Source organism: Cydia strobilella, chromosome 21 (genome assembly GCF_947568885.1).
Source record: "Cydia strobilella chromosome 21, ilCydStro3.1, whole genome shotgun sequence".
In the NCBI taxonomy this organism is placed as follows: domain Eukaryota; kingdom Metazoa; phylum Arthropoda; class Insecta; order Lepidoptera; family Tortricidae; genus Cydia; species Cydia strobilella.
This window is the reverse complement of record NC_086061.1, coordinates 9,215,537-9,241,461: the sequence shown is the minus strand read 5'-3', so window position 1 is coordinate 9,241,461 and position 25,925 is coordinate 9,215,537. Positions and strand designations below refer to the sequence as shown.

At 35.3% G+C, this 25,925-nt stretch overlaps 2 protein-coding genes across 2 annotated transcripts in view; one reads left to right on the top strand and one right to left on the bottom strand.

Annotated features, from left to right (window-relative positions):
- The window catches only part of LOC134750990 (NADH dehydrogenase [ubiquinone] 1 beta subcomplex subunit 3), a 519,415-nt gene that overhangs the window by 45,636 nt on the left and 447,854 nt on the right, over positions 1-25,925 (top strand). The window lies entirely within an intron of this gene.
- Positions 9,583-25,925, bottom strand: part of LOC134751280 (uncharacterized) — a 223,096-nt gene continuing 206,753 nt past the window's right edge. The window contains exons 14-18 of the mRNA XM_063686664.1: positions 19,511-19,602; positions 17,456-17,633; positions 11,779-11,914; positions 11,474-11,609; positions 9,583-9,958 (exon numbers count right to left, since the gene is read on the bottom strand). Of these exons, the coding sequence (XP_063542734.1) occupies positions 9,884-9,958; positions 11,474-11,609; positions 11,779-11,914; positions 17,456-17,633; positions 19,511-19,602 (617 nt within the window). The 3' untranslated portion in view covers positions 9,583-9,883. The remainder of the gene's footprint in view (positions 9,959-11,473; positions 11,610-11,778; positions 11,915-17,455; positions 17,634-19,510; positions 19,603-25,925) is intronic.

The following is a 25,925-nucleotide window of genomic DNA, read 5'->3' as shown; positions in this document are numbered from 1 at the left end:
CAATCTACTTTGAAATATTATATGTATTAAATATAATATTATTTCGAGTTTTAATGAATGGAACAAGCTTGTTACAATGTTTAATATAAAAGCAATAGCTTATATAGTTTATATATCTTGAATTTATATAGCATTGGCATTTCTATAGATTTTATACTTGTTATTTTTTGTATATATCAGAAACAAATAAACAAACATACGAAAAGTTTGATTAAAAATATGAAAAAAACATTCAACATCAAATCTTATTCACATGGACACACTGATATATTAAATTTGAACAAATATAAGCTAAACACTATTAACAAAATAATAATATTTTTATTGCTTACTTCTTACAACTACTTATTAAGACATCTGTTACTATTGAGATCGGAAATTTCTTCTAATTACTATAACTTTGATTATTTTAAGAAAAGCACAGAATTAATATATCTGGAGTCGCTAAGACAAAACTGTGACTTAATGCCAAAGCCGATTTCTCACGCACACATACTCAATAGAGTTATATATGTGTGCTTGCCGTAACGTAACATTAACGTAATTATATCTATGCTACTATTTTTGGTCCTAAAAATTGTTTTACGAAGAAGATAGAGCATTCTATTTACTCAAATTTCTTTGTATTAAAATTTCTAAAAACGAAAACTAGTAGATATATATGTTCATGTAAATTTCATGTTATATCAGAATGTCATTTTAAAATAAGGGTGTAACTTCGATTGTATGGCGGTGGCTAGGTTCGTATGACTCTTACACACACAAAAATCGGCGTGTACACAACACTGTTGTTGGTTGTTGTTGTCGTGTGTGTGTTGTGTGTTGTGTGTGGCGGCGGTATGAATTCACAGTTTTGCAACAACCTCTGCCTATCTTTCAACTCTGTGAAGAAAATTTAGCATTTAACATTTTTCGATTTTGTTTTCGAAGTAAAATTAATAGTGTATAGCTATATTTGTTTTTAACCGACTTCATATATTACAACGATATAAAATTCTAAAGTAATCTACGCCTACTGTTTACTAGGTATTTAGTGGGCTTATATACTGGAATATATTGCTTAATATGGTCCAATGGGGTTAATACTAGGAATGGATAAGTTTATTTTACGGGTAGGACATTTTTTGTATGGACTTCGCGATAGAAAATATGTTAGTAATAAATCAATAAATAAATGAAAATTAAAAAAAATATTCTGTAAGTAGGCCTCAGGGGCTTTTCCACAAGTCTTTTCACAATAATTGTAATACCTACGTATTATTTTACTTTTTTGATTTATGAGTAGACATTTTCTTTCTTCCTAATATGTAAAGATAGATTTTTTCTAAAGAAAATTACCACCCGTCTTTTTGTATTTTTTCCATAAGCAGAATTTTTAGGACTATAATGTTGCAATGAGGCTAGGATTGAGGATTTCTTAAAATCTGGCCCATTCAAGGGATATATTAGCATATAAAACGTTTGTATGTATATTTTTGAGATTAAAAAATTGTATATCTTAACATGCACTCTATAGGTACAGCCTCGATAATAGAGTCTAGTTCATATATTTGTGAACATTTTTGCTGCTCCAATATATCTGATAGCGACAACATATTTTTTATATATTCTAATATAATATAATTAATATATTATCATAAAACAATCAAAATTTCGTAAATTATGTAGTTTTACATTTTAATAACAATACCACAGTTTTTGAAAATAACCATTTTATAGATTTTAGTCCTATACAAAAAGAATCATACCCATAAAAGCTACTTTTCATCATCTCGGTACCAACACGAGGCCTTTAAAAAGAAGGCCAAGTCCCGTACTTAAGCGACGAGTGAACACTTTCACAAAGCAGAAAATATGTAATAATCGCATTTAGTACAGCCATACCATTCTGGTACATATTGTCAGAGAGAGATGGCTTTATCTGTAAAGATCAGTACGATTATTATAGACTTAAGGAAGGATATAAGCCACAGGAGAAGGAACGATTCAATTCTGAGATTTACCAAAGTATAGTACCAAAAACGACTACAAGATGATATTTTAAACATAAATATTGGTACATGTAAAATTTTGTATTCATTGTTAATTATGGAAAATGAGATATTATTCTCGAATCACGCGATTGCGTCCACTAGCCAACCATCAAGTGGTAAGGCTGAGGGCAGCAATGGAGCAAGACCGTTGGTCATATCATCAGGTGGCATAGCCAAGATGACAGACGTACATACACATATGACGATCGAAAAGAATAAGTCATATCATCATTTCCAAACTTATATAAGATTGACGTTTTCTATCAAATATCATTTTGGCTAGGCTTTCGGCCTGCGTCAAGAAATAACGACCATTGTCAAGTTAAATAATAAGTATATCGTTCGGGATATGGATGGTATAGAAAGGATGCCAATCTCTTATGGCAGAATTGTTGCAAAAGTGACCGCTTTCAGCTTTAAATAATAGTTCCTAATCTCTCCGGTGGCGCTAGTTAGGCTCTGGGACATGAGTATAACATGAACCATATAAGGCAACAAATAACACGACCAAATTACGTAGGTTGTTTTTGGTAGTATTTCGGTGTATGGTGGCGCCGCCTAATTACTGTTTTTTGATGGACACTTTTCATACATAGAGATTTGGCTCCTTTATATAGTCTCCATGGTTCGGGACATAAAACTTTGTTATGTTTATCAATCAGGTGCTAATTTTGGTAATGATCCGAATCGTAATCTAAAAACAGCAGTAGATTAAGTAGCATCATCAGAATTCCAATGGCTTTTCGAAATATCTTAATAAACTAATGAAAAAAGGAATACGAACTGTGTTGATGAATCTATTGCGATGCTGATGGCCTTATTGTCAATTCCCTGGATTTATACCGTCCATCTTTAAATAAAAAGCTAAGGTTCCGATCCGTTGCAGCTGGAGTAAAAATTACTCGTTTGGAGTAAAAATTACTAGCTTGTTTTTCCAAATAAAAGTCTATTTTCGAGTATTTTTTTTTAAAGAAAGCTCAAACAATTATGGTTTTGGTTCGACACCTTACTCTGGTCGATGGTCGATCATGTCAAACAGTTATGGGACCAACCATAAAATCACGAAAATTTTTACAATCCCATCGACTTGTAACCTGCTGAAATGTTTTTTTTTTGCTATATGGTCCCATAGTAAAGTGGTTCACGATGGCTATTGAAAAATTTAAAGAAGGATAATGGCTAATAGGCGGATTTTTATTTTATTGTCGAATGTTTCTTCATCAGATTTCGATAAAATTTGGTAGAAAGAAAGATTTCTCTATTCTGTACAATTTCACCGTATATCCTAAAATGTCTTCCACTAAAAGTATTATATTCAACGGAAATTTACAAACATTTTTTTCGAGACAGGTTTTCGAGGTGTTTTCGTATTTATCCCGCGGAGAATGAGGAGGCCTTCAAACCAACCAACTTTTGATCCAAAACTTGAAAAAAAAAAATTCGACAGTAAAGAAAAATTGACTCAATTAAAAGAGGTTTTTTCCAACAACAGGTTGGGAAAAATCTTCTAAATCAAAGTCTGAAAAAAACTTTTCAGGTACATGTTACTTGTGATGTGAGTTTTTTTTTGTGACTGCTTTTAGATCGGAACCTCTACGCTAAGCTTGACTACTGATGATCTACTGCTGAGAGTGGATGGTCCAGGAAGGTCCAAGGGTGAAGTGAGATTGGTGTTTTATTTGGACCCTGGGGTTCACACTTGATATTTCCAATGTGGCAAAACGTCAATTTGATAAAAATCCATTCTCAATGATCAATTAGATAACAATCCATATCCACTACCATTAAAAACCGGAGAGCTGTTTCTCACTTAACTTATTGGGGTTCCTCTTCCATTTATAGTGCGGACGCTAAAAATGTCCTACATTTTGTATAAATAAATTTGTTTCGACTACGTCACGCACATACAAAGAAATGCAGTTGAATTATATAAACGTGACGTAATGGAGCAGAGAAAAATATTGGATTTTTTTAAATTAACGGTTCTGAGTGGAATGAACCCAAGGAAGTCAAATTGTGTGAGAAGAAGGTTTAAAAGATTATTTAAGTCATAGTAATTATCATAGCAAGTATTCGTTTTTTTATAAGAACAATCTGTGCCTATTGGATTTGTTACTTCAAGCAACGAATTAAGTAATTTATGTTTTGCGACATTTGAAATATCCTGAAGCCACATACTTAGCTTCTCAAAAACTACTTTATAAGTAGCGCACAGTTTGACTCATCATTGCTGATATGGAAACTGTTGTACCTCGGACCTAGTTTTACCTCGGACAGATGGGAATATTTCCACATTGCCACGGTCATTGAAATATTTCATTTACATTATTTGAAACGTTATTATTAAGTATAAAAAAACCGGCCAAGTGCGAGTCGGACTCGCACACGAAGCGTTCCGTACCATTATCTATAAAAACGGTCACCCATCCAAGTACTGACCCCGCCCGACGTTGCTTAACTTCGGTCAAAAATCACGTTTGTTGTATAGGAGCCCCACTTAAATCTCTATTTTATTCTGTTTTTAGTATTTGTTGTTATAGCGGCAACAGAAATACATCATCTGTGAAAATTTCAACTGTCTAGCTATCACGGACAGACAGACAGACAGACGGACAGACGGACAGACGGACAGCGGAGTCTTAGTAATAGGGTACCGTTTTAACCCTTTGGGTACGGAACCCTACAAACAAGCTATCAACGAAACTTAAGAGCGGCCGGTAACTTAAGATAAATATTTAAATATAAAAGGTGTTATTAAAAGTCAGTATTTTGAACTTTACATCAAGGATGATTATTTCATGTTTTGCTAATAGATAATAAAACTTAAAGGTTAAATTTAAGTTAATTAGCTACTCGATGGAAGGATCATTTCAACCTAATCTCAATTGGAAGTGCTATTACGAAGCTTACTTGTCCAAAAAATTGTTTTATTGTACCTCAGACACCGAAAATATGTTGTACCTTGGCCCGTACTTGCTACTACTGTAAATATTTTTTAACTTAAGGTTTCATATTGGCCGTATTTCTAATTATGAGATCTTTTTAAGTTACCAAGTAATCGATCTTAGAAAGGGTTCATAAAATGGTTTAGGCAAAAATAAAAAATGGCCATTGCTAAGTATATTTTTCTTGGTAATTGTACTAGAAAAATCGATTGAATGACGTAAATATGCTAAAAATATCTGTGTTTTCATATATAAATATTTATTCTATGATTATATTATAAATTTAGTAATTAAAATTATCATGTCCGAGTTACAACGGATTATGACCAAGGTACATCACGGGTGACATTTTTCCCTTTGATTTCGTCAACGTATCCCATCAAAATAAAAAACCCAATCTCTAAATTTCATATCGTATTAGATAGTTTATTAATGTATCGGATAAATAATAATTCTGCAACCTTATTTAGTTTTTATTCTAAAAATCATAAAAGAAAAAACTGTCCGAGGTAGAACAGCTTCCCATTTGCAGACTTGACATAAGCATGCCTCTCTTTAGAATCTTATAAGGAATAAAAGGACGGCATGCGTTATGCAAACTGCTCATTCAGCCATTTCACGAAATACCCAACTACATCTATTCATTTACTTACTTACACCGAACCCTGAATCAAACTGCCGCGACTGTTATATTATTATTTGACATCAAATATATGAAAAAATACACCTTAACCTTACGTTTTACTAGTAATTCTGATAATTATTAATTCTCTAATGTATATACTAATTTCTACTCGTAACGCAGCTACCGAAATAATAATACACTAATAAAATAAGGCATGGGTACCACGGAGGGATCAAAAAATTACAATATATATCTCTTTAAATATCAGGCACTCAAATTGAAACAATTTTCTTTTTTAAATAATACTTACAGGACTAGGGCTTAAATCTATAAAAAAATGCGGGTACATGTACAATTGTACACAAAAAAAAATTGGATGGACTCGTTTTCACCAAATCCAAAATCCATCTTTCAAAAGCGTCGCGTAAAATAATCTACCTTTTGACTATTCTATACCAACAGCTATACTGTAGTTTAATATGTAAATATTGATTTTAATCAATGTAGCTGCCAATCGTGATGTTTACCCTTTTAAAATACCTATTTTTGTTTAGGAACAGACAATGAAATTTATGACACAATATGTTTTTTTTTATAATAGTACTGCCAGAATCATCTATATTTTGTTTTTTCGCATTATATTTTGAATACTTATTTTGACATATCCACATTACATTTTTCTTAGCAAGTTTTGACATGTGGACGATTAGAAGATGTTCATGTTATGTCTATTCCCATTCAAAAAAAGGTACCTCCGTGAATATTTTCACTTTTATTTTCTTGTAAAGTACTTTACTGAAATAAAGCCCCTACCCTACCTAATTCGTTTTGCTCAAATGTCGAAGCAGTGGACCCATTTTTTTTGTATTTAACCCAAAACTAAACTAAGCCAAAGCTAACTTTAGAGTTTATCTGGAAGGTCCTTTTGAGTATATAAGTAATATTTAACAAGTATTTATTTAACAGAATTTAAAAACAAATAATAAATATTTGCAAAAATACAAATTTACAAGATAGTCACAGAAATGTAGACAACAAGAGATTAATATTACTTCGATTAATATCATGTTATCTTTAATTAGTTAAAATAAAGATAGTATAGTAGTTAAGTAAAATTAAAGAGTTATTATTAACACAGGTTAATTATCAATAAACTATTTCTATACAGAAATGGAAATACAGAATCTCAAAAATATGATTAAAATTCGTCAGGCTTGTAGTAGAGTTCAACATTCTGAATATAATTTTGGATGTTTCGAAAGTTTTATCATAGTACTGCCCACGGTCCTATCCGTAGTATTAATGATGTACTTCAATTTAATTTAAACCATTTTCAATTGTAACAAGGTTGCATTTCTTTTGATTTCCAAACAAAAGAAATTCAACCACATTTCCTATACACCTGAACGATTTTATTCACACTTTTCGAAATATTCTGTATAAAAAACTAGAATATCTTTCACTATAACGTCTGACTCCAATATACACCGGTATCTTAAAGGTACGTTCGGTGCCCCAACTTAAGTAACCAAGTTGCCATACTAATTGTATAGAAAAGTGGATACTTATGTTAGGGAACCGACATACAAAATAGACGAACAGCAAACAATACGGCAACAAATACAGCTAAAAATTATAACCTATACTAGTCGTAAATTTTTACATCATCTACAATATAATTTGGTTTGGAATATAATATAAATGTTTAGGAGACACAATGGGATCACATATATTTTTCTCACTTTCTAACTTTCTACTAATACTTCCAAGCAGTACTTTTGTATATTTCGCTTCCTACTTTAGTAATACCATGATTGATAAAATATAAGATTTGAAAAATTGTGAAATTTTCAGTTCTTACATTTTCGATCCAAAGCTGCTATCTTAGCGGTTTCAATTTTTGTACACAAAACCTTTTTTACATATTTTTTTGGTTATTTTGTTTAAAATTATCGAGCTTCGCGATAATAGAACAAGAAACCTACTTTATCTGTTCAAAATCATTACATACCTAACCAGTTAGAATATATAAAAATTGTTCTTGATTAGACTTAGATTTATTTATTTCAGGATAAAAATTACACTATAAATTTGCATCAATGTCAAAATTATGCTTATCTTCTTATCATGATCGTCAAACATTACATACTAACATATATGAAATAAATTAAAATATTTTTTTCTCCCAATAAGGATCGTCATATAAACAAAAACGTCAAAATAAGCAATTTAGAGTGTTCATTAAAATATTAAACAAAAATAAAATATCGCAAAATCTAAATACCTTGCATGCGTCATACTGATGTGCCGTCGGATAGTTCCCAAAATTGAGGAATTTTCCCCTGGAAAAAATTCAAAACCTCTAATGTTTTTGTATTGTTATAGATTTTTTCCAGAATGAACTTTTCCTTTATTTGCTGTATATGTTTTCTTCTTCTAATAAGTTTCGAACTTTTCGTAACTTTCCGCAACATGCACAACTATATGCAAGACGAACCGGAAGTGAAGAAATCTAGCTTTCTGTGAAGAAATCTAGAATATTGAATGAATCATTTAGACAAATTGAAAAACGTTCTGTGTACAAAACAGTTAAAAATCTTTCATCGTTCATACTTTAAACATATAAATAACTTCTATAATTACCAAACTCCTCTTCTTTAGAAAATATGATTATGTCGCCGACCCTATATTCCCGTTCTGGGCATTTTGTTAAAAGCTAATTTGTTAGTTTAGCGGCAGCATTTATTTAAAAAGCATATATTTTCTGTTTTCTATAAATTACAATGCATGGCGAATAAAGAAACCATTAATTGACTGATTGTCTAATTGTGTCCTTTTTAGGCACATTGATTCGTGTCCTTTTTATAGGCGTTTTTATATGGACTATGGTGTGTTTCCTTTTGAGTGATACTAATTTTAAATATACCAGAATATCAATGATTAAATTCCATTTTTATATTAGTTGAATAAATCTCTATTTTTTACATCATTATTTCATTATTCACGCCGTACGCCGGTTGTAAATAAACCATAATATTGATTTACCACCAAATAGTGGACTTACGAATATTTTGGCCAAACCATTTTTTAGTTCAATTTGAAACGTTGTCAATTTTTTTACTGCGTTTGGGTATGGGTATTAAATCTAAAGGAGAATATTTTGAAGAGTTCAATCATTTTAATTTTAATTTTCAATTACATTTTGTAAGAAATGTGTAGGTGGGAAAAATATTACTAAGAATTCTTCGTGGAGTAGTTTTCATTTACTATTCAGTCATATTATGATTTGCTTTAAATCATTTTAAGGATTACTTACTATCAGAATTGTAAAATAAATTCTAGCCTATTTAAGGATGACACGCTAGATCGGTCCAGGTCCGGGCCGCGGTATCTGACACTCCGTTTTCATCTTATCTTATCTTATCGACCTCCCAGCATAGAAAAAGATGTGTCGGACGCCTCGCTTCGGACCCGGACCGTTCTAACTGTAGCTAGTGGCTTAATCCAACTTTATCAGTCAAGCCACTTTACTGTCAGTGGGCTAAATTATAGTTCAAGCGTGGCTAGTGCTTCATCCAAATCGCTGTATTGCATATAAGGGCTGAGATTTAATTCCGAGCGTAGTTAGTGGCTCATTCCTAAACCAATGCTTCTTAATGTAAAAGAAATCTAAGCATAGTTAGTGGCTCAGTCAAATTAAAATGTCCTTTTTTTAGGCACAATATCAATGATTGATTTTTGAAGAAGTCCACGCACCATCCCACTAATCCGGGGTTAACCGGTTAATCCTGGAGTTACTATGGTTACCCGTCCAATTTGACAATGAGTTAACGATTTAACTGGTTAACTAACCGGGTTAGTGGGGGTGCAAGTGGCGCTAAGCGTAGCTAGTAGTTTATTCCCTGAAATAACCACATTGCATCTGAGTGTAATAGAATTCTGAACGTCGATTCACAAGAGCTGTCACGAATGGAATGAGTGGGTGGAAAAATCTATGTTATAACATTAACTAACAAAATGGTGGCTCTGACTGTATACCGACACAGGTGTCACTCATGCAATGAAAGTTTCATTCATTCCATTCGTGACAGCTTTCGTGAATCAACCTGTAGCTAGCGGCTCAGTCAAACAAAAAGTGCTTCAGTTGACACTTGTAATAGAAATCTAAGCGTAGCTAGTAGTTCATTCCTCGCAATATTGCTGAGGTTTGTAGAATTCTAAGCGTAGCTAGTGGCGCAGTCGAAGAACGGGAAGCAGGCGATAGGGTCGGCGGCCGAGTGCTAGAGCACGTGCAGGTTTTCGCACGATTTGGACTTCGAGTCCCGGGCCCACACGCGGCCCAGGAGGCCTCGCACCTGGAAATGGCGGTTGAACGTGTGAATATCGGGTAAGAACTTGTTTGAACACAGGCCTATTCGAACGTCCCGTCATGGGTTCCCTTTGTTTGACATAATTATTGAAAGTCATAATGTAATGATTGTCATATTTATCATAAGTCATAATTCTGACACCGTTAACTTTCAGGATTTTCCTCAGGTTATCCTATAGATTAGGTTTGTTTTATGGCAATCCTGAAAAGTTATGCGTTTCTGAGAAAAACCAAATTATGTCTAACGAAAATGTGGACAAACAATTATGAGTTAAAACTATATGGGAAATAATAGAGACCCTACAGACATACATTGATACCAGAATGACTTAACTTTTTAGACGCCGTGTCAAACAAAAAAGCTGTCACTCAAGACGGAAAAACTGAAATTGAACTTTATATACATGCACGTAGGCCTATGTTGCTCTGTGGTCTGTGACGGATTAATCCGTCTTTGGCGTTGGACCTGCGGTGCCGATATATCCGTCATTGGCGTCCAAAAGGTTAACTGATGTCATTAAGTTATTGTGCTCGTATTTTTCTGAACATGTACTGGCGCGGGAGAGACGCACGTCACCTAAATGGTAACTGGTAACGGCCGAATTGGCCTGTCAGTTATGGCAAATCAAAATTATATATGTTTATAATCCTGGAGGTCGATTCTGATATGGTTTTGGACCGGTTTTGACATTACCTTAACTATGGTTTTAGTAATTAAGTGCAACTTTTTCATAACTGTGAGGCTTTTGATAAAGCTGAAAAAGAGACGCTTCACTCGCGCTTCGCGCAGAATCGGTCAATGATATATATTCTAGCTGTATTCTAGCTGGCAGCAATATCCGTTTTCTCGGCGTGTTGGCGTCAGACACACACGTCGTTTTGACTTTTGAGTTATTTAAGGAGAAATATAACTAATAATTGGGCCGACCTGCTGGTTTCAAGCAGGTTTCCGTTGCCCGACGACAGCCGACTATTTATCCTGACGGGAGTGGGCAAAATAGGAGGCCATCGGCGAGCTACGGAAACCTGCCCGTGCACAATATCTTGCAACATTTCTGGGAAGTCGAAGACCTCCCGACACGTGGTAGTTCTGAAGTTCAATATCAAGAGGGAAATTTAAAATGTCTCTTAAAAAAATTACCCGAGAACATTCGCGGGGAAGATTGCCCGTAATTTATGGTAATTTTGGTAATAACTAAACTAGTTCCTTTTAAAAGATTTTTTTGAAAATTTCAGTACAGTATTACCTAAATAGAAATCAATTATGTAAAAAAAATTAAGAGGCCTATGTCCAGCAGTGGACGTCTATCGGATGACATGATGATGATGAAAAAAAATTAAACTTAGACAACTTTCTCGATAATTACCCGTACGGAGAACGTTACCATGTAAATTATCCGACGATTCTCTCTGTTCTCGTAATTTACGGTAACGGCACATCAGCGTTTCTTACCATGACACTAGCTGATAGCCGTGTGCGTTTGTGGGTGTTTGGACTTACCTTAACGCTAGCAGATAGCCGCGTGCGTTTTCTCGGCGTACTTGCGGCGGACACGGACTGCGGCGGCGCGGGCGCCGTAACATCATTTTGGGGAGAGCGCGCGCGCCCACGATTTTTGCGCGTAGTGCTGCGTTTTCTGGAATAGCGATGGAAATGGGTTTTGATTATGTGTATTTTATTGGACAGCGAGGGAAAATAAGAAAATTTACTCTGCGATTATCTAAGAGTTGTGATTCGGCATTTCTGGATTTTTGTAGGAACAGATCGGAAACAAAAATGACATAAAATATATTACTATAATTTACCTAACTCGCTCGGCGTGTTGCTGTTTCAGTCGTATTTGCGTTAGTAATCCCACTAGCAACTCATCCACATTGTGATTGATGCCGACGGAGGTCTCAATGAACTTACACTCGTATGAGGTCGCTAGCGATTTGCCCTCTGGAAAGAAGAGAAGAAAATTGTTAGTCAGATAAAGAAATTATTATTAGTTTAGACAACAGGCCTCATATGATATTACAAATAGTTTAAACTATCATACATAGTTCATATAACGTAGACAAAAAACACTAAGTAAATTGGACAGCTAAAGTAGATGAGACTGTATGACGCCATAAAATCCGTCTGCGGGAAATTCCGTACATGAGCGCTTTTTTCGAACAAAAATACACGATTGCTTGTAATTTTAGCAGTCAAAAGTAGGTGTGCTCTATAACCTATACTACGGTTGAAAAACTTAGAAACATGCACCCTTGTACGGAACTTCCCGCAAACGGATTTAGCCTCATTGACCTTATTTGACTGGATTATCACACATTAGCACTAGACAAGCCAGTTAATACATAACTACCTATAATAAAAAATAAAATTTCCCGAATATTGGCGCAGGCACAAGTTAAGAAAAAAAGATTTTCTCACGATCTTTTCCGTCATCGAAAACCGATTAACACCAAATGTTATTTCGTATACATGTTCCGACATACTCATTGATATATTTGATACACTTAATCACTATAAATCAGTATTGCGCCCAATATACAAGATAATCCACTAAGTGGCCATTTCAACGGACATCAGACATTTACCGAATGAATTCGGAACTATTAATCCAAGTTAATGAATGGCCGGATTTATGGCGTTCGCTTGTTATTAATGACGCAATATTGGCTGTGGTTCTTTGGAATTCTGTTACATTTTAGCCAACTACCGTCAAGCAGGGGCGTAGAGGATATGGCGCCCGGGGCAGTCACCAAATTTGCGCCCCCTGACAACTGACAAAAGTTTCCCTGCTGCTGCCTTTTGCCCATTTTGGCGCCCCCTTGGATGGCGCCCGGGGCACTTGCCCCCTCTGCCGCCCCCCTTAGTTACGCCACTGCCGTCAAGTGGGATAACTGGGGACAGGAGGGGTAACATTTTCCCAATTATATGAACGTGGTTGAGAGCAGTCTACTTTTACAATATTTCTTGAGGTCAATTTTTCAACTAGCTAGATTAGAACGAATAGTCAGATTTTTTTTAATAGTTATACCATCTGTCCCCAATTACCCCATTTGACGGTACAGTCGAGTCCATAGATATGTATACATAGTTTCACCTTAATTTATTGCAATAAGGTGAAACAATGTTTACATATTTATGAACTCGACTGTAGAAAAAAAAATTATGGGTTGTGATTACTATACTATGACTTGGTTGTGATCACAAGACTATACTACCTACAAATTTACATTATGTCATTCGATGTGGTAGCTTCTGAGCAAGTTTTGCGTCTTTAAATAATAAAACACAATATATTAAATACATTTTATGCTAATGTTTTGTGATTAAATAAATAAATAAATAAAATAGCCTTTAGCTTTGATTATTAGCTGTAATTATAATGAATTAAGTATAGAATATAAAGGTAAATAATCATATCATAATGAATTGAAATGGAAAATGAAAATGTAATAAGCGCCTGATAAAAGTTCAACGGCAATATGTTGAGCTTAAATATTTTTTGTCGATTTTTTTCTATATGCGCGTAGAAACGGTAAACAACCTACTTTAGCAAGTGCCCCTCAGTAAAACGATATTAAAATATTGATGTAAATCCTATATATATTTTGTACCTAAACAACCAAATAAAAATTAATTTTATTTTTTTGTTTAATTTAAACCAAAAGTTTTTCATACGATTAATTTTGTCATAATATTATATTAAACATATTATTTCTATATTCAGAGTTATAAGAAACAAGACAATTAAAATTTTAAAATAAATTTACCAATAGCGCTCGTCGTAGTTGGTTTTGGTCTACCCTCTGTTAACCACAAATCATAATTTAATTTATTTAAATTTTAAACAATCTCAAATAAACACAAGTAAAATGTTTCGCAACAACAGCGATTGATTACTTAAAATAACGACGTTAAAAGGACACACCTCGGCCGCTTCTCCATAAAAACTTAGTCCCCATTTTCCTCTCTGGATATTGATATTATGGAAAATATTTTTATATAATTTGATGTATATTAACCATAGCTATGCTCCTACATTTGACTTTATTCGATTTTTAATTATTGTAAAAATTAGGAGCGAAATACGGATTTCATAAAAATGTTTAAATGCTCCTAACTCTTATAATATTTAAAAATTCGAAAAAAAAAACAAACGGGGCATAGCTGTGGTTGATATACAACAAATTGTGTCAAAATATTTTAAATAGTGTTAATTTATTATCCAGATAGGAAAATGAGTACTACGTTTGTATGAAAAGGCGATTTCTCACGGGTCCTCCACTTTCGTCTTAAAATAACGAACATAATGAAAATTGACAAACCTCCCCAATTATATTATAACGTGTAATTTTATTAAATCTGAAAATGGCTCTCGACAACGAAAATAACCCATTTAAAAGATCCTTAGCAACTTTGTGACAATAAATTCTGAATTATATTAGCCTTTATTTCCAAAGATGTCAAAAGGAGTTTAAATAAAATGTCTCGTTAATTTTAAGGTGAGGAAACTGCCGTTTCTGATATAACTTTAAGGACGATAATACGATCCGGGCTTTTAGATTAGGTAGATATTATAATAAATTTTTAGGTATTAGGTTTAAAATACACTGCGGTATTGTTTTGGATTGCATTTGCCACAAATGAGACGCATCAAGCGAGCGAAAACATACATAGGTATAGTTAACGCTATCTCTACTGAGCTCGTTCACTTACCTGTACTAACAATGGCATTCTGTTAAACAAAAGCCATTATTTCTTTTTTGTGAGCGCGTGGCCTTTGTGCCTGAGGCTCACACATAATGGCCACGTGCTCAGGCACAAAGGCCACGCGCTCACACAAAATAAATAATGGCTTTTGTTTAACAAAATGCCATTGTTAGTACAGGTAAGTGAACGAAATCAGTAGAGATAGCGTTAACTAAACCTACTTTTCCCCTCCTTTCGTCAGTCAGATGAAAATAATCTTCGTCCATAAGCAATTCTCATACAAACAGCGAGCAAGCTAAAACTTGCAAATACGAAAAGAACAATTGCAATCATTATCTTCTTTATGATTGCGTCATAATTCATTTTCGTACTACACTAAAGAGCTAGCTGGGACTTTTTGGTTTTGAGGAGAAAATGATGAAAAACCTATTCGTGAGTTTAATTACGGTCGGGATCAAAGTGGCCACGAGATACGGATGAATTTTATTAGATAGCTTTTCCTTTGTTAGTTTGTTACTAATGACCAGAGACCGGAATTATTCTGTCATTTGTGAACTGTCATAGGGAGTTTTCATTTATAGACTTCCGACCCACATATATCGACACAATGTAGAACACAAAATATTAAAAAGTTATAATAGTTAATGGATATTTGACTGCAAAAGGATTTTTCCATTTATGGAAAAATGGATGACTCTTATTTCTTTTATAAGTAAGAGTCATCCATTGTGAGTCATATGGAATCTTTGTTAGCACTAAAATAGTTTTTGAACGTGAAATTGAAAAAAAAACCACGCACTGAAGTAATTACCTGTCTTATTAAATGTGAACTAAGTATTAACTATGTATTTTAGGGTTCTGTACCCAAAGGGTAAAAACGGGACCCTATTACTAAGACTCCGCTGTCCGTCTGTCCGTCCGTCTATCCGTCCGTCTGTCCGTCTGTCTGTCTGTCACCAGGCTGTATCTCATGAATCGTGATAGCTAGACAGTTGAAATTTTCACAGATGATGTATTTCTGTTGTCGCTATAACAACAAATACTAAAAACAGAATAATATAAATATTTAAATGGGGCTCCCATACAACAAACGTGATTTTTTTTGCTGTTTTTTTCGTAATGGTACGGAACCCTGCGTGCGCGAGTCCGACTCGCACTTGACCGGTTTTTTTCATTCCTTCTTTAATTTAAAACTTTGAAACTAGGTCCAAAAAATACTAATGAAATGAAAACCTGATTCTTACAAATCGGAACTTTGTCCTTATGTCCTAAAATATCCGTTCCATGGAACGGATATTTTAGGACATAAGGACGTAATGACGTCACGTCATAGTTTGAACGATTATTTCACTCGTATCGTGTTTGACGTACCTAGTGGAAGCTAAAAAAAATCAATAAGTACAATTTTTTGGGTCACATTTTAGCAGCAGGATATAATATGCTAATAGTGATTCTGAATTTGATGAACCCAAAAAGATCAGGATATGTCATAAACAGATTTCAATAATTTTTTTCGAACAGATACCGATAGGTAGCTACAAAACCTTAAAAATGTGTGTCCGGAAGGAAATCGTTGCAAAATAAAATATGATTAGTATAATCTGCCATGTTATTCAAATTTACTTACACAATCGTAAATAAAACGGTAAATAAGGCTTCTATTTTTATATCGCAACAGAAAGCCCTAATGGGATTAATTTTTGTCCGACATTTGCATTTTTACGTCAAATAAAATGTCGGGTGAATTTATGTTGACACCCTTCTGAATTAAGTTATTTAGCATTTAAAACGTCTATTCTGGGAATACTAGAATTAGACCAAGAAAAGTCTGCAGCGATTTTGATAGCATACGAAGTGCAAGTGTTATTTTAAACGTCAAACTTCTATAAAATTATGACGTATAAATAACACTTGCACTGCGTGTGCAATCAAAATCGCTGCAGACTTTTCTTGGTCTAACTCTAGACGTTATACTAAAGTTTTTTTGTTTTAATAATTGTACAATATTAAAAATATGAAAAAGAGCATTTTAGAAGCCTTTTCTAAAATAAATCGTTAGGCTTAAAATAAATCGGCTTTGGCAAAGCTACTTCGATACACAGGAGAATCAACTTTTTGACCGACACAAATCTGTCTACAACTTTTAAACTTCGTTGTATTTCACCTTTAAATAATTGCTTTTATGTTGTATGTTAAAACATTCAAGGCCCCAAATGTTAAACGTAATAAACAGAAACTATGTATATTATGTATATTATGTATTGAAGCCCGATTTCTTGGTAACTTCAGAGATATTTTGAGTAAGACACTCAAAACTGTCGGTCAAAAAGTAGATTCGCCCACACTAATACATTATAAATGTCTAGAATATCACAAAATATTTCTATTGCGAAACTACTATCTAATACAAGCCGTTGGTTGAATATACCACGCAATAAAATACCTTCCTTCAGTATTTGACAGCCCAGCCAGGCCAATTTTAGTCTATTTTAGTCGCTCTGTTATTTGTAAAGATTGTATTCGTGTAATTGCAGTCATAGCATCTAAAACAAGTAAAACAACCATTGTGCTATGAAAAATGTATTAAAACTTTCCATCTGTATTGACAGCTCTCGACCACGCCAAATCAGCCTTACGAGTATAACGGCCCGTCGGGCTGTATGTCCAATTGTCAAGCCGCCTATAGTCCTTGCAGCCATCGCTCAGCTTCGGCGAAGCTACTGTAGCCTTTGATCGGCTTGTACTATCAGATATGGGATATAAATAAATACATACCATCCGTGTTAACAGCTCTCGACCGTGCCAAATCAGCCTTGTTGCCCACCAGTATGACGGCTCGCCGCGCTGTATGACCCGCCGCCCAAAGTCCTTGCAGACTTCGCTCGGCTTCGGCAAAGCTACTGCGTTCGGCTGTTGAATAGACTACGCAATAGCCGTGGGCGCAGCCGTCCGTCTGCAATAAATATTAAGCCGGTATGGACCGCGAGCCAGGAGCAAATTTCGTCAGTCATCGCCTCCCGGGCGAAAACTCGTCTAGCGGTTAACGGCTATGTATGATGAACCCTCGTGAACGTCAGCTGCCGCTCCGTTGGTGGGTTGAGGAATGGCAGCCACCGAAACGCGTAACACGGTCTTTCCACCGCGATACAACCGGCTGACGATTTGTTTTATTAACAATAGCATCTAAATTACCATCTGACAAAGTATCAAACGGGAGGCGATGACGCCGATGACTGAAAATAATTTTCTTTTTTACATGTTCATGTGACCAGCTGACGGTTTTTCCACAGCGATACAATCGGCTGACGATTTTGTTTATTCACAATAGCATCTAAACTATAATCTGACAAAGTATCAAGCGGGAGGCGATGACAAAAAATTTTTTATAGACTTTATTTGCTGCCATTCCTCAACCCACCAACGGAGCGGCAGCTGACGTTCACGAGGGTTCATCATTATTTAATCTTAATCTTGATTTTCTATAAAGCTAGTTTTCGTTGTGCATATTATTGCATTTGACCGTACTGTTTTGACAGCTGATGTAGATAGCGCTGTACGGATCCATACATTATGCGTAGATTTAACGGTTGTTAAAAGTTGACGTTTGACAAATGAGACCACAAAACGTATGGCGCAGTACAGCGCCATCTATTTTGTCTGTCAAACTGGGGAACATGTTTTTTTTCTGATTTTACATCTCTATTGCATTCAATTATCATCATCATGTTCTTTGCGTTATCCCGGGGTCCATTTGGGTCCGCTTGAAAACTAATCCCAAGAGTTGGAGTAGGCACTAGTTTTTACGAAAGCGACTGCCATCTGACCAACCCAGAGGGTAAAAACTAGGCCTTTATGGGGATGTCCGGTTTCCTCACGATGTTTTCCTTCACCGAAAAGCGCCTGGTAAATATCAAATGATATTTCGTACGTAAGTTCCGAAAAAGTCATTGGTACAAGCCGGGGTTTGAAACCGCGACAGGTGAATAGTATAATACGACTAAATTCGGCACATAATTATATTTAAATATTAAAAGAATCATCCATTAGCTCAAAACGTTGCGGACTAAAATGGTATAGAGAAAAAAAAATGAATGATATGCCAAAAATTCCTTCAAACCATTGAAATAGGCACTGCAAGAAAATATTATTTCCTTCATAAAATTACACAAACACCGCTACAATTACACCAAAAATGATTCCATAGCGGTTATTTTACAAATAGCGTGAAATACTGAACATAGAAGGCCGTAATCGTAAGCGCCTTGAATCAATAATTAAGATCTTTTGAAGTGAAAAAATTTCCTGAAAATTTATGTCGACCAAAGGGACACTTGAATAATGCTGACGCGATTGCCTGGTTACTTCACAAACGTCGTATTTTGTTAATTTGGGATAAAGATAATTTTTTTTATCTCAAAAGCCGTGTTATGTAGCGAAAATGGATAATGGATTAAAGGGAATTTTGAAAAGATTTAGATGATAAATCTCAAACTCAATCTCAACCTTACTATATGGTTCAATAGGGGCGCTCTTTACACGAAAAGAAAGGAAACACACTCACATTCACAAATAAAAGTAAAGCCAATATCTATAAAAAACAATTCCCGGCCCCTATATATTTACAAACTCGATAAGAATTTCGTTAGCGTGATCTATCTCCGACGCGGCCGATTTAGCGCCATCAAGCGTGATATTTGGTAAACCCGTCGCAAACCAATGACTACCGGGGTCGTAAAACTTCTCATTCACGCTTACGTGGTCATGGTAAGAGTGAGAGAGATAATGATATGACCGCTGTTCTCAGTTTGATTTGCGGATTAGTAAACTTACCACGAGCTGATCGGCGGGCGCGTCCATAAAGGTGATCTCAGACTCTTCACCAGCTAGCAGCACGCAGACTGACCGCTCACCAGATTCGTCGTCTGTGGACAACACATATTTTAAAATTAAGTACCTATGTATATATGAGGTGATTTTTTTGCTAAATTTTGCGATGCTAATATAAAGGTCATATTGAGTAAATTTTTTTTTCATTATTTTTCTGTTATACAACATGAGCTCTTTCATTACAAAGATCATTATAATGGAACAAATTAAATAAAAATATAGTAACAAAACTTATAAACTACTACTACCTATCCTAAACCTTAACTAAAATAAAAATTCTCCCCTCGGCAAGGTGCCGTAGATGCTGGCAGCATTACCCCGCTGAATTGCAATACTAATGCGCTGTGCGAGGAAGCTGCTAACCCTACGGTCCCCAGTCACATCCACCAGCCTCTTTGATAAGGCTCCGAAAAATTTCAGGGCTACAATTGAGTAAATTCTACTTAGGAACTAGATGATTTATGATATTTAAACCAAACCTTATCGAGCTTGACTTTGTTAGAATCGTCTCTTATATACAGTCGCCATCAGATATATTGGAGCGGCCGAAGCTCTCACAAATATCTGAACACGCCTCTATTGTCAAGGCGTTAGAGTACGTGTTCAGATATTTTTGAGCACCTCGACCGCTTCGATATATCTGATGGCGACTGTACCTATTCACCTCACAATCGCAATGGTGAAGGAATAGGACCCGGGTATGTCCATAAACTACGTCCGGACCCGGGTATGTCCTTAAACTATGTCCAAAAGAGAGGTATGAGCACTGCGAATGACATCTCGCTTTGTGTGGTAGGGCACAGGACAACGGATGTCATTCCAGATCTAGAGCAGAGCCCAACTGGGGAAGTACCTCCACCTTACAGAAAACCGCAGCCAAATAACACTAGACCCTACTCATAGTGTTGTGTTCCTGCCGGTGAGTAAGGTTGCCAGAGCTCGAGGGAGAGGAGTGTTAGGGTCGGCAACGCGCATGTAACTCCTCTGGAGTTGCAGGCGTACATAGGCTACGGAGATTGCTTAACATCAGGTGGGCCGTATGCTTGTTTGCCACCGACGTAGTATAAAAAAAAATATATAAAAAAAAAAAAACACCCTGTAATGCCAAAAATGTAGGTCCATTGTGTTTTAATGTTTTAATGTTTATTTGGGCACAAACGGTACATGTTTCTTATAACTAGTGTCTTATACATAATTCATAAACCAGGACAGTTGCCACCACTTAATAGCTCATTAAAGAAAAACAAAATACAGGATAACTAAACTTAAAGATTAACAACGAGGGTCGAATTAGGACAGGGGCTAAATTAATGAAGATAAAACTATTTTTATACATTACATTTGCAATTAAGTGTAAAGTTACAGTGTCTTTAATTCGTTTGTTTATTTAAAACCAAAAGTACTTGACGTTTAAATTTAGACAAGGAGTCATTAAATATATCAATTTTTGAGAAAATATCATTATTAAATCTGCAAGCTCTTATCAGAAAGGAGTTTGATTTGTATTTCTTTTTAGTAAAGGGAATACAAAATAATTTATCGCTACGCCGTGTGTTCAAGCGGGGAGTTTTAAAGCTAAGTCTACTTAACAAATAAGGGGAGTCAATTAAATTTCTTAATACTTTATACAAAAATATTTGATCTTTTAATGTGCGCCGGCTTTCAAGAGACACCAGTTTATTCAGGTTAAGCGGTTGAGTTGACACAAGGTTTTTATATTTTAAATGTTTGATGAGCTTCTTTTGAATTCTTTCAATACTATGAATATAACATTTATAGCTAGGGTTCCATACTGTTGATCCATATTCCAGAATTGGTCTAACTAGCGAGTTGAAGAGTGTCAGCAAGGTGATAGCTTCTTTGAATTCTTTACAAGTTCTCAAGATGAACCCAAGTAACCTAAAGGCTCTATTTATTAAGTTGTCGGTGTGGTCGCTGAATAATAATTTGCTATCCAAATAAATACCTAAATCTTTAATGGTAGAAACTCTACATAATGACACGTTGTTTATAAGGTAGTCGTAGTTAATAAATTGTTTTTTTCTACTGAACGTTATTATGTTACACTTATTTATATTTAAGTGCAAATGATTTAATTGACAATATATATGCAATCGGGTTAAGTCTTCCTGTAAAGCTTGACAATCACTTATGCTCTTAACAAGTTTCAGTATCTTTTTATCGTCGGCGTATAAAAGGCAGGTTGAAGATTTTAGATGGGAAGTAACGTCGTTAATAAAAACATTAAAGAACAGGGGCCCCAAATGAGATCCTTGAGGGACGCCGGAGCTGACAGGGACAAAACTAGAACAGAAACCCTTAACAGCTACAGCCTGAGTTCGGTCCCGCAGATACGAGGTAACCCAGCGCAGGAGATCGCCATGCACTCCGACTGACTCTAGTTTTTGTAAAAGTATAGGATGAGAAATTTTGTCAAAGGCTTTAGAGTAATCGGTGTACACAACATCTACCTGGTAACCGTCATTCATGCCAGACAAGATTCTATCGACGTATTCACAAAGATTAGTTTCGGTGGACTTCTTATCAACAAATCCATGCTGTTCTTGTACTAACAGGGGTCTAAGAACAGGAAAAATCTGATCATAAATAATTTTCTCAAACAATTTAGGCACTGTGTTGAGTTTAGAAATGGGCCTATAGTTCTGTACATCATGTTTATTTCCTGATTTGAAAACAGGAGTAACAAATGACTGCTTCCACAGCTTTGGCATAGTACCAGAACGCAATGACATGTTAAAAAGCGCAGCAATAGGCTCGGAAAGCTGGCTCCGACAGAGTCGCCAAAAGATTGGAGGTATTCCATCAGGGCCTGCTCCTTTCTTAGTATCGAGCCCTCTCAGGTACTTGCAGACTACATCGTGGTTTAAGTTGACATTGCTTAGATTTACAATGCTTCTGGCAACAGAACTGGTTGACTGTAAGTTAGCTAATGGTGAAGTAGGGGGTTCGAAAACTGATTGAAAGTACTGATTAAAAAGATTGCAAATACTATTCCCGGTTGTAGCTGTAAAACCAGTTCCAAGATGCATCGTGTCCGGTATGCCCGAGTGGTCACTCTTTGATTTAACGAAACGCCAAAAGTATTTACTGTTCATTTTTATTTTTGATTCTGCTAATTTTAGATACTTTTGATAACACGACTGCTGCACAAGTTTTTGTCTGTTACGAAGCATTGAGAAAGTATCGTAATCATCCAAGCGACCATAAATTTTCCATCTTTTATGAAATTTTATTTTTTCTGATATAATTCTTATTAAAGCTTTAGAATACCAAACCGGGTATTTATTATTACAATATACAACTTTTAAAGGTACATAATTAGTTATAATAGTTTCTAAGATATCGTAGAACCGTTTTACACATTGGTCCATGTCATCGAAGTCGAGGCAGCTGTTCCAATTGACCTTTGCAAGCGCAGAATTAACAGCATCATAATCGGCAGCTTGAAAAAGGCGTACCTTTCGGGGTGGTGGCCTTAGCTCGGAAAAGCTTATATTTTTAATTATAATTTGAAAGGCGGGATGGTGCTTATCCTCAGGAACCAGAGGTGAAAAACATCGTGTAGTTTCACATATCATGTTTGCCATTACTAGGTCCAACAGTTTACCATTTTCATTCAATACATAATTAAATTGATGTAAATCATTAAATGACAGAAAAGCACTAAGCATCTCTACAAGCGCGGTTCTGTTGCCAGTGGAGCCGGTTACCAGTTTCACGTAAGGTTCTGAATTAGATGATATAGTCGTCCATTGTGCTTGACTAACATTAAAGTCACCCACAATAAAAAAAGCGTCATCTACATTTTCAATCATAAAATCGGATACTGATTCGAAAAACTCGGCTTCAGCGTCTAACAAATCCGAACAGGGTGGAAAATAACAACAGAAAAAATGACACTGAGCTTTTCGGATTCCTATAGTTGTGGAAACTGATATCCTTAACAGATCGGCTGAAAAGTTGCGCGACGGCAGATGTGTGATATTCCCAATCAATAACCCACTACGGACCGCAATCAAAACTCCTCCCCCCATGGTGTCACCTCTAGCTGAGTAATCGCGATCTTTTCTATAGACATTATATCGTGAGTCAAAAAGCTCAGAGTCTAGAATACCCGGAAGTAACCAAGTCTCAGTCAAACAAATTATATCAACGTTCATGTTAAGTAAATTATTAAAGAAAATATTGGTTTTCGTACGAAGCCCGCGCACATTTTGATAGTAAACTATCAAGTCAGTATTCACTTTGTCTATGATAAGCTATATAATATATAAAAAATACTTTTGTTAAATAAACTCCCAAAATAATTTCATAAAAATAATAAATACGAATTAATTGACTCCGCTTGAACTCGACACGACTTACAAACGTAATGCATATGGTAATAATATTTATACTCTTCCTTAACCAACACAAATATAAAACAGAGACAGAGCAACTCTTAAAGTTAGCAAAACACAAAACAGTTGTGTACAAAACTCTTTGTGTAATTAAATACCCGGCTGTTAAAATAGGATTATTGGTGCCGAATTTTATTTCGCCTTATGTTGCGTTTGGCATAATGCGGTTTATTCTGAAACCACAAGCTTTTGTCTTTTTTGGGCTTGCGTTTTAAACTTTTAATCGAGCTCTTTTTGTTATTTTTAAAAGCTTTTATTTAACTTGCGATGTTTGTATGTATGTTCTGGTCAAATATCTCAAGCTATATTTGGCCCACTTCCCATTATTCGATAGAGCTGGAACTTCACATACATTAAGTTGTGTGACAATGCAATATTATGATACTGTCAAACAATTTCATTTCCAACCCATTTTTTACTTTGTCACAGTGTCAATAAATAGTATTATGAGGTCTCTAGCGATTTTCATAATAGTAAAGTTATCACGGTTGGGGCAAAAATGATACAATAACAAAAGATACTTAATTTAACATTTCTTCCATAATGAAGTAATAAAAAGTTGGTTATGTTCGAAAAAACATGACACTGAAATTTTCCAAGTCCCATGAGCGCCCCCCTACCCTTTGCTATACTCTAACCGCATGGCACTTAAAAATGTGGGTGTTGAAAAAAAGGTTAGCTCTGGTAAAGTTTATTGTCGTCCATAGTTTTTGTGACGGCCTGCATCTCATTTAATAAATTCCAAGCTTTAACTGATTTTTCAGTGTCACTTGTCAGTGTCACGCAAATTGTAATGCCCTCACAGGGTAGCATGTATTATTCCTAAGATTAGATTTAACACCATGTATTCTAATGCGAGAGAATGTAATGATGAGGTCCCTGTTGCAAATCATTGAGAGCAGAAGAGGGAAAATGGTTGGGCACCTGTTACGACACGAATTCATAAAAAATATTGTGGAAGGGAAAGTAGAAGGAAGGCGGAAGAGAGGGAGACCAAGAAGAACATACATGGACCAACTACTACTTTGTACTTACTTATAAATTAATAATTGTTTTTCTTATTCTTGTTTTATGTAATTTTATTTTATTTTTCTTTTGTACTTTTATTTCATTTTCTTTTGTACTTGATAATGTGGCAATAAACAATTCTTATTCTTATTCTAAAGGAAAAGATAAACGTCGTGACGTATCAGGCGGTCAAACGAAAGGCTCAGGAAAGAGACACATGGAAATTGCTCCACCGACAAGAGCTAGGCTCTTAAATTAATGATGATGATGATTCTAATGCATCACTGTACTGTACATGTATACAATAAAAAACAATAAATAAACAATAAACACTTGATTACAGTTGTTATGCTTGGTCGGGGAACTTCGAAATAAAAATGTGAACACAAAGCTCCGTCAAGTCAGTTCATTTCATCTCAGATTCAATTGATATATTCGCAACGTATTCTCGACGTGCAAATGGAATCTGTCGGAAATACGAACAGCTCTGTTGTCGACGACGATTTATAGAAGTGTTGACGTCTTTAGATCTTTGTGTGGTTTGAATCAAATTTTGGGTGAAACTTCTTTTCTTGACATCGTTAAATGATGACAAACATTGACTATTGTTGCGAACGCAACCTTTTATGTGTATAATGCAGTAGCAAAACGCAGCCGTCGGGCTCGCTCGAGGCTTATTTAAATGCACCAATAGGAGCGCTCCACATAACTTGTATCGCGGCCAATAGAGGCACCTAAATTTAGACTACCATTTTTAACATTCAAAATTAGCTTAACCACTTTCGCATCAGCCTTCATACTGTTACCACCACTTCTACACTTTTAACCGTTTACGTCAACTGTACCTTGCAAAGTAACCAGCACCCAGCACCTATATGATTACACGTTTACTTCAAATCGAAGTCTTTTTATTTGTCGTCGAGACCTGC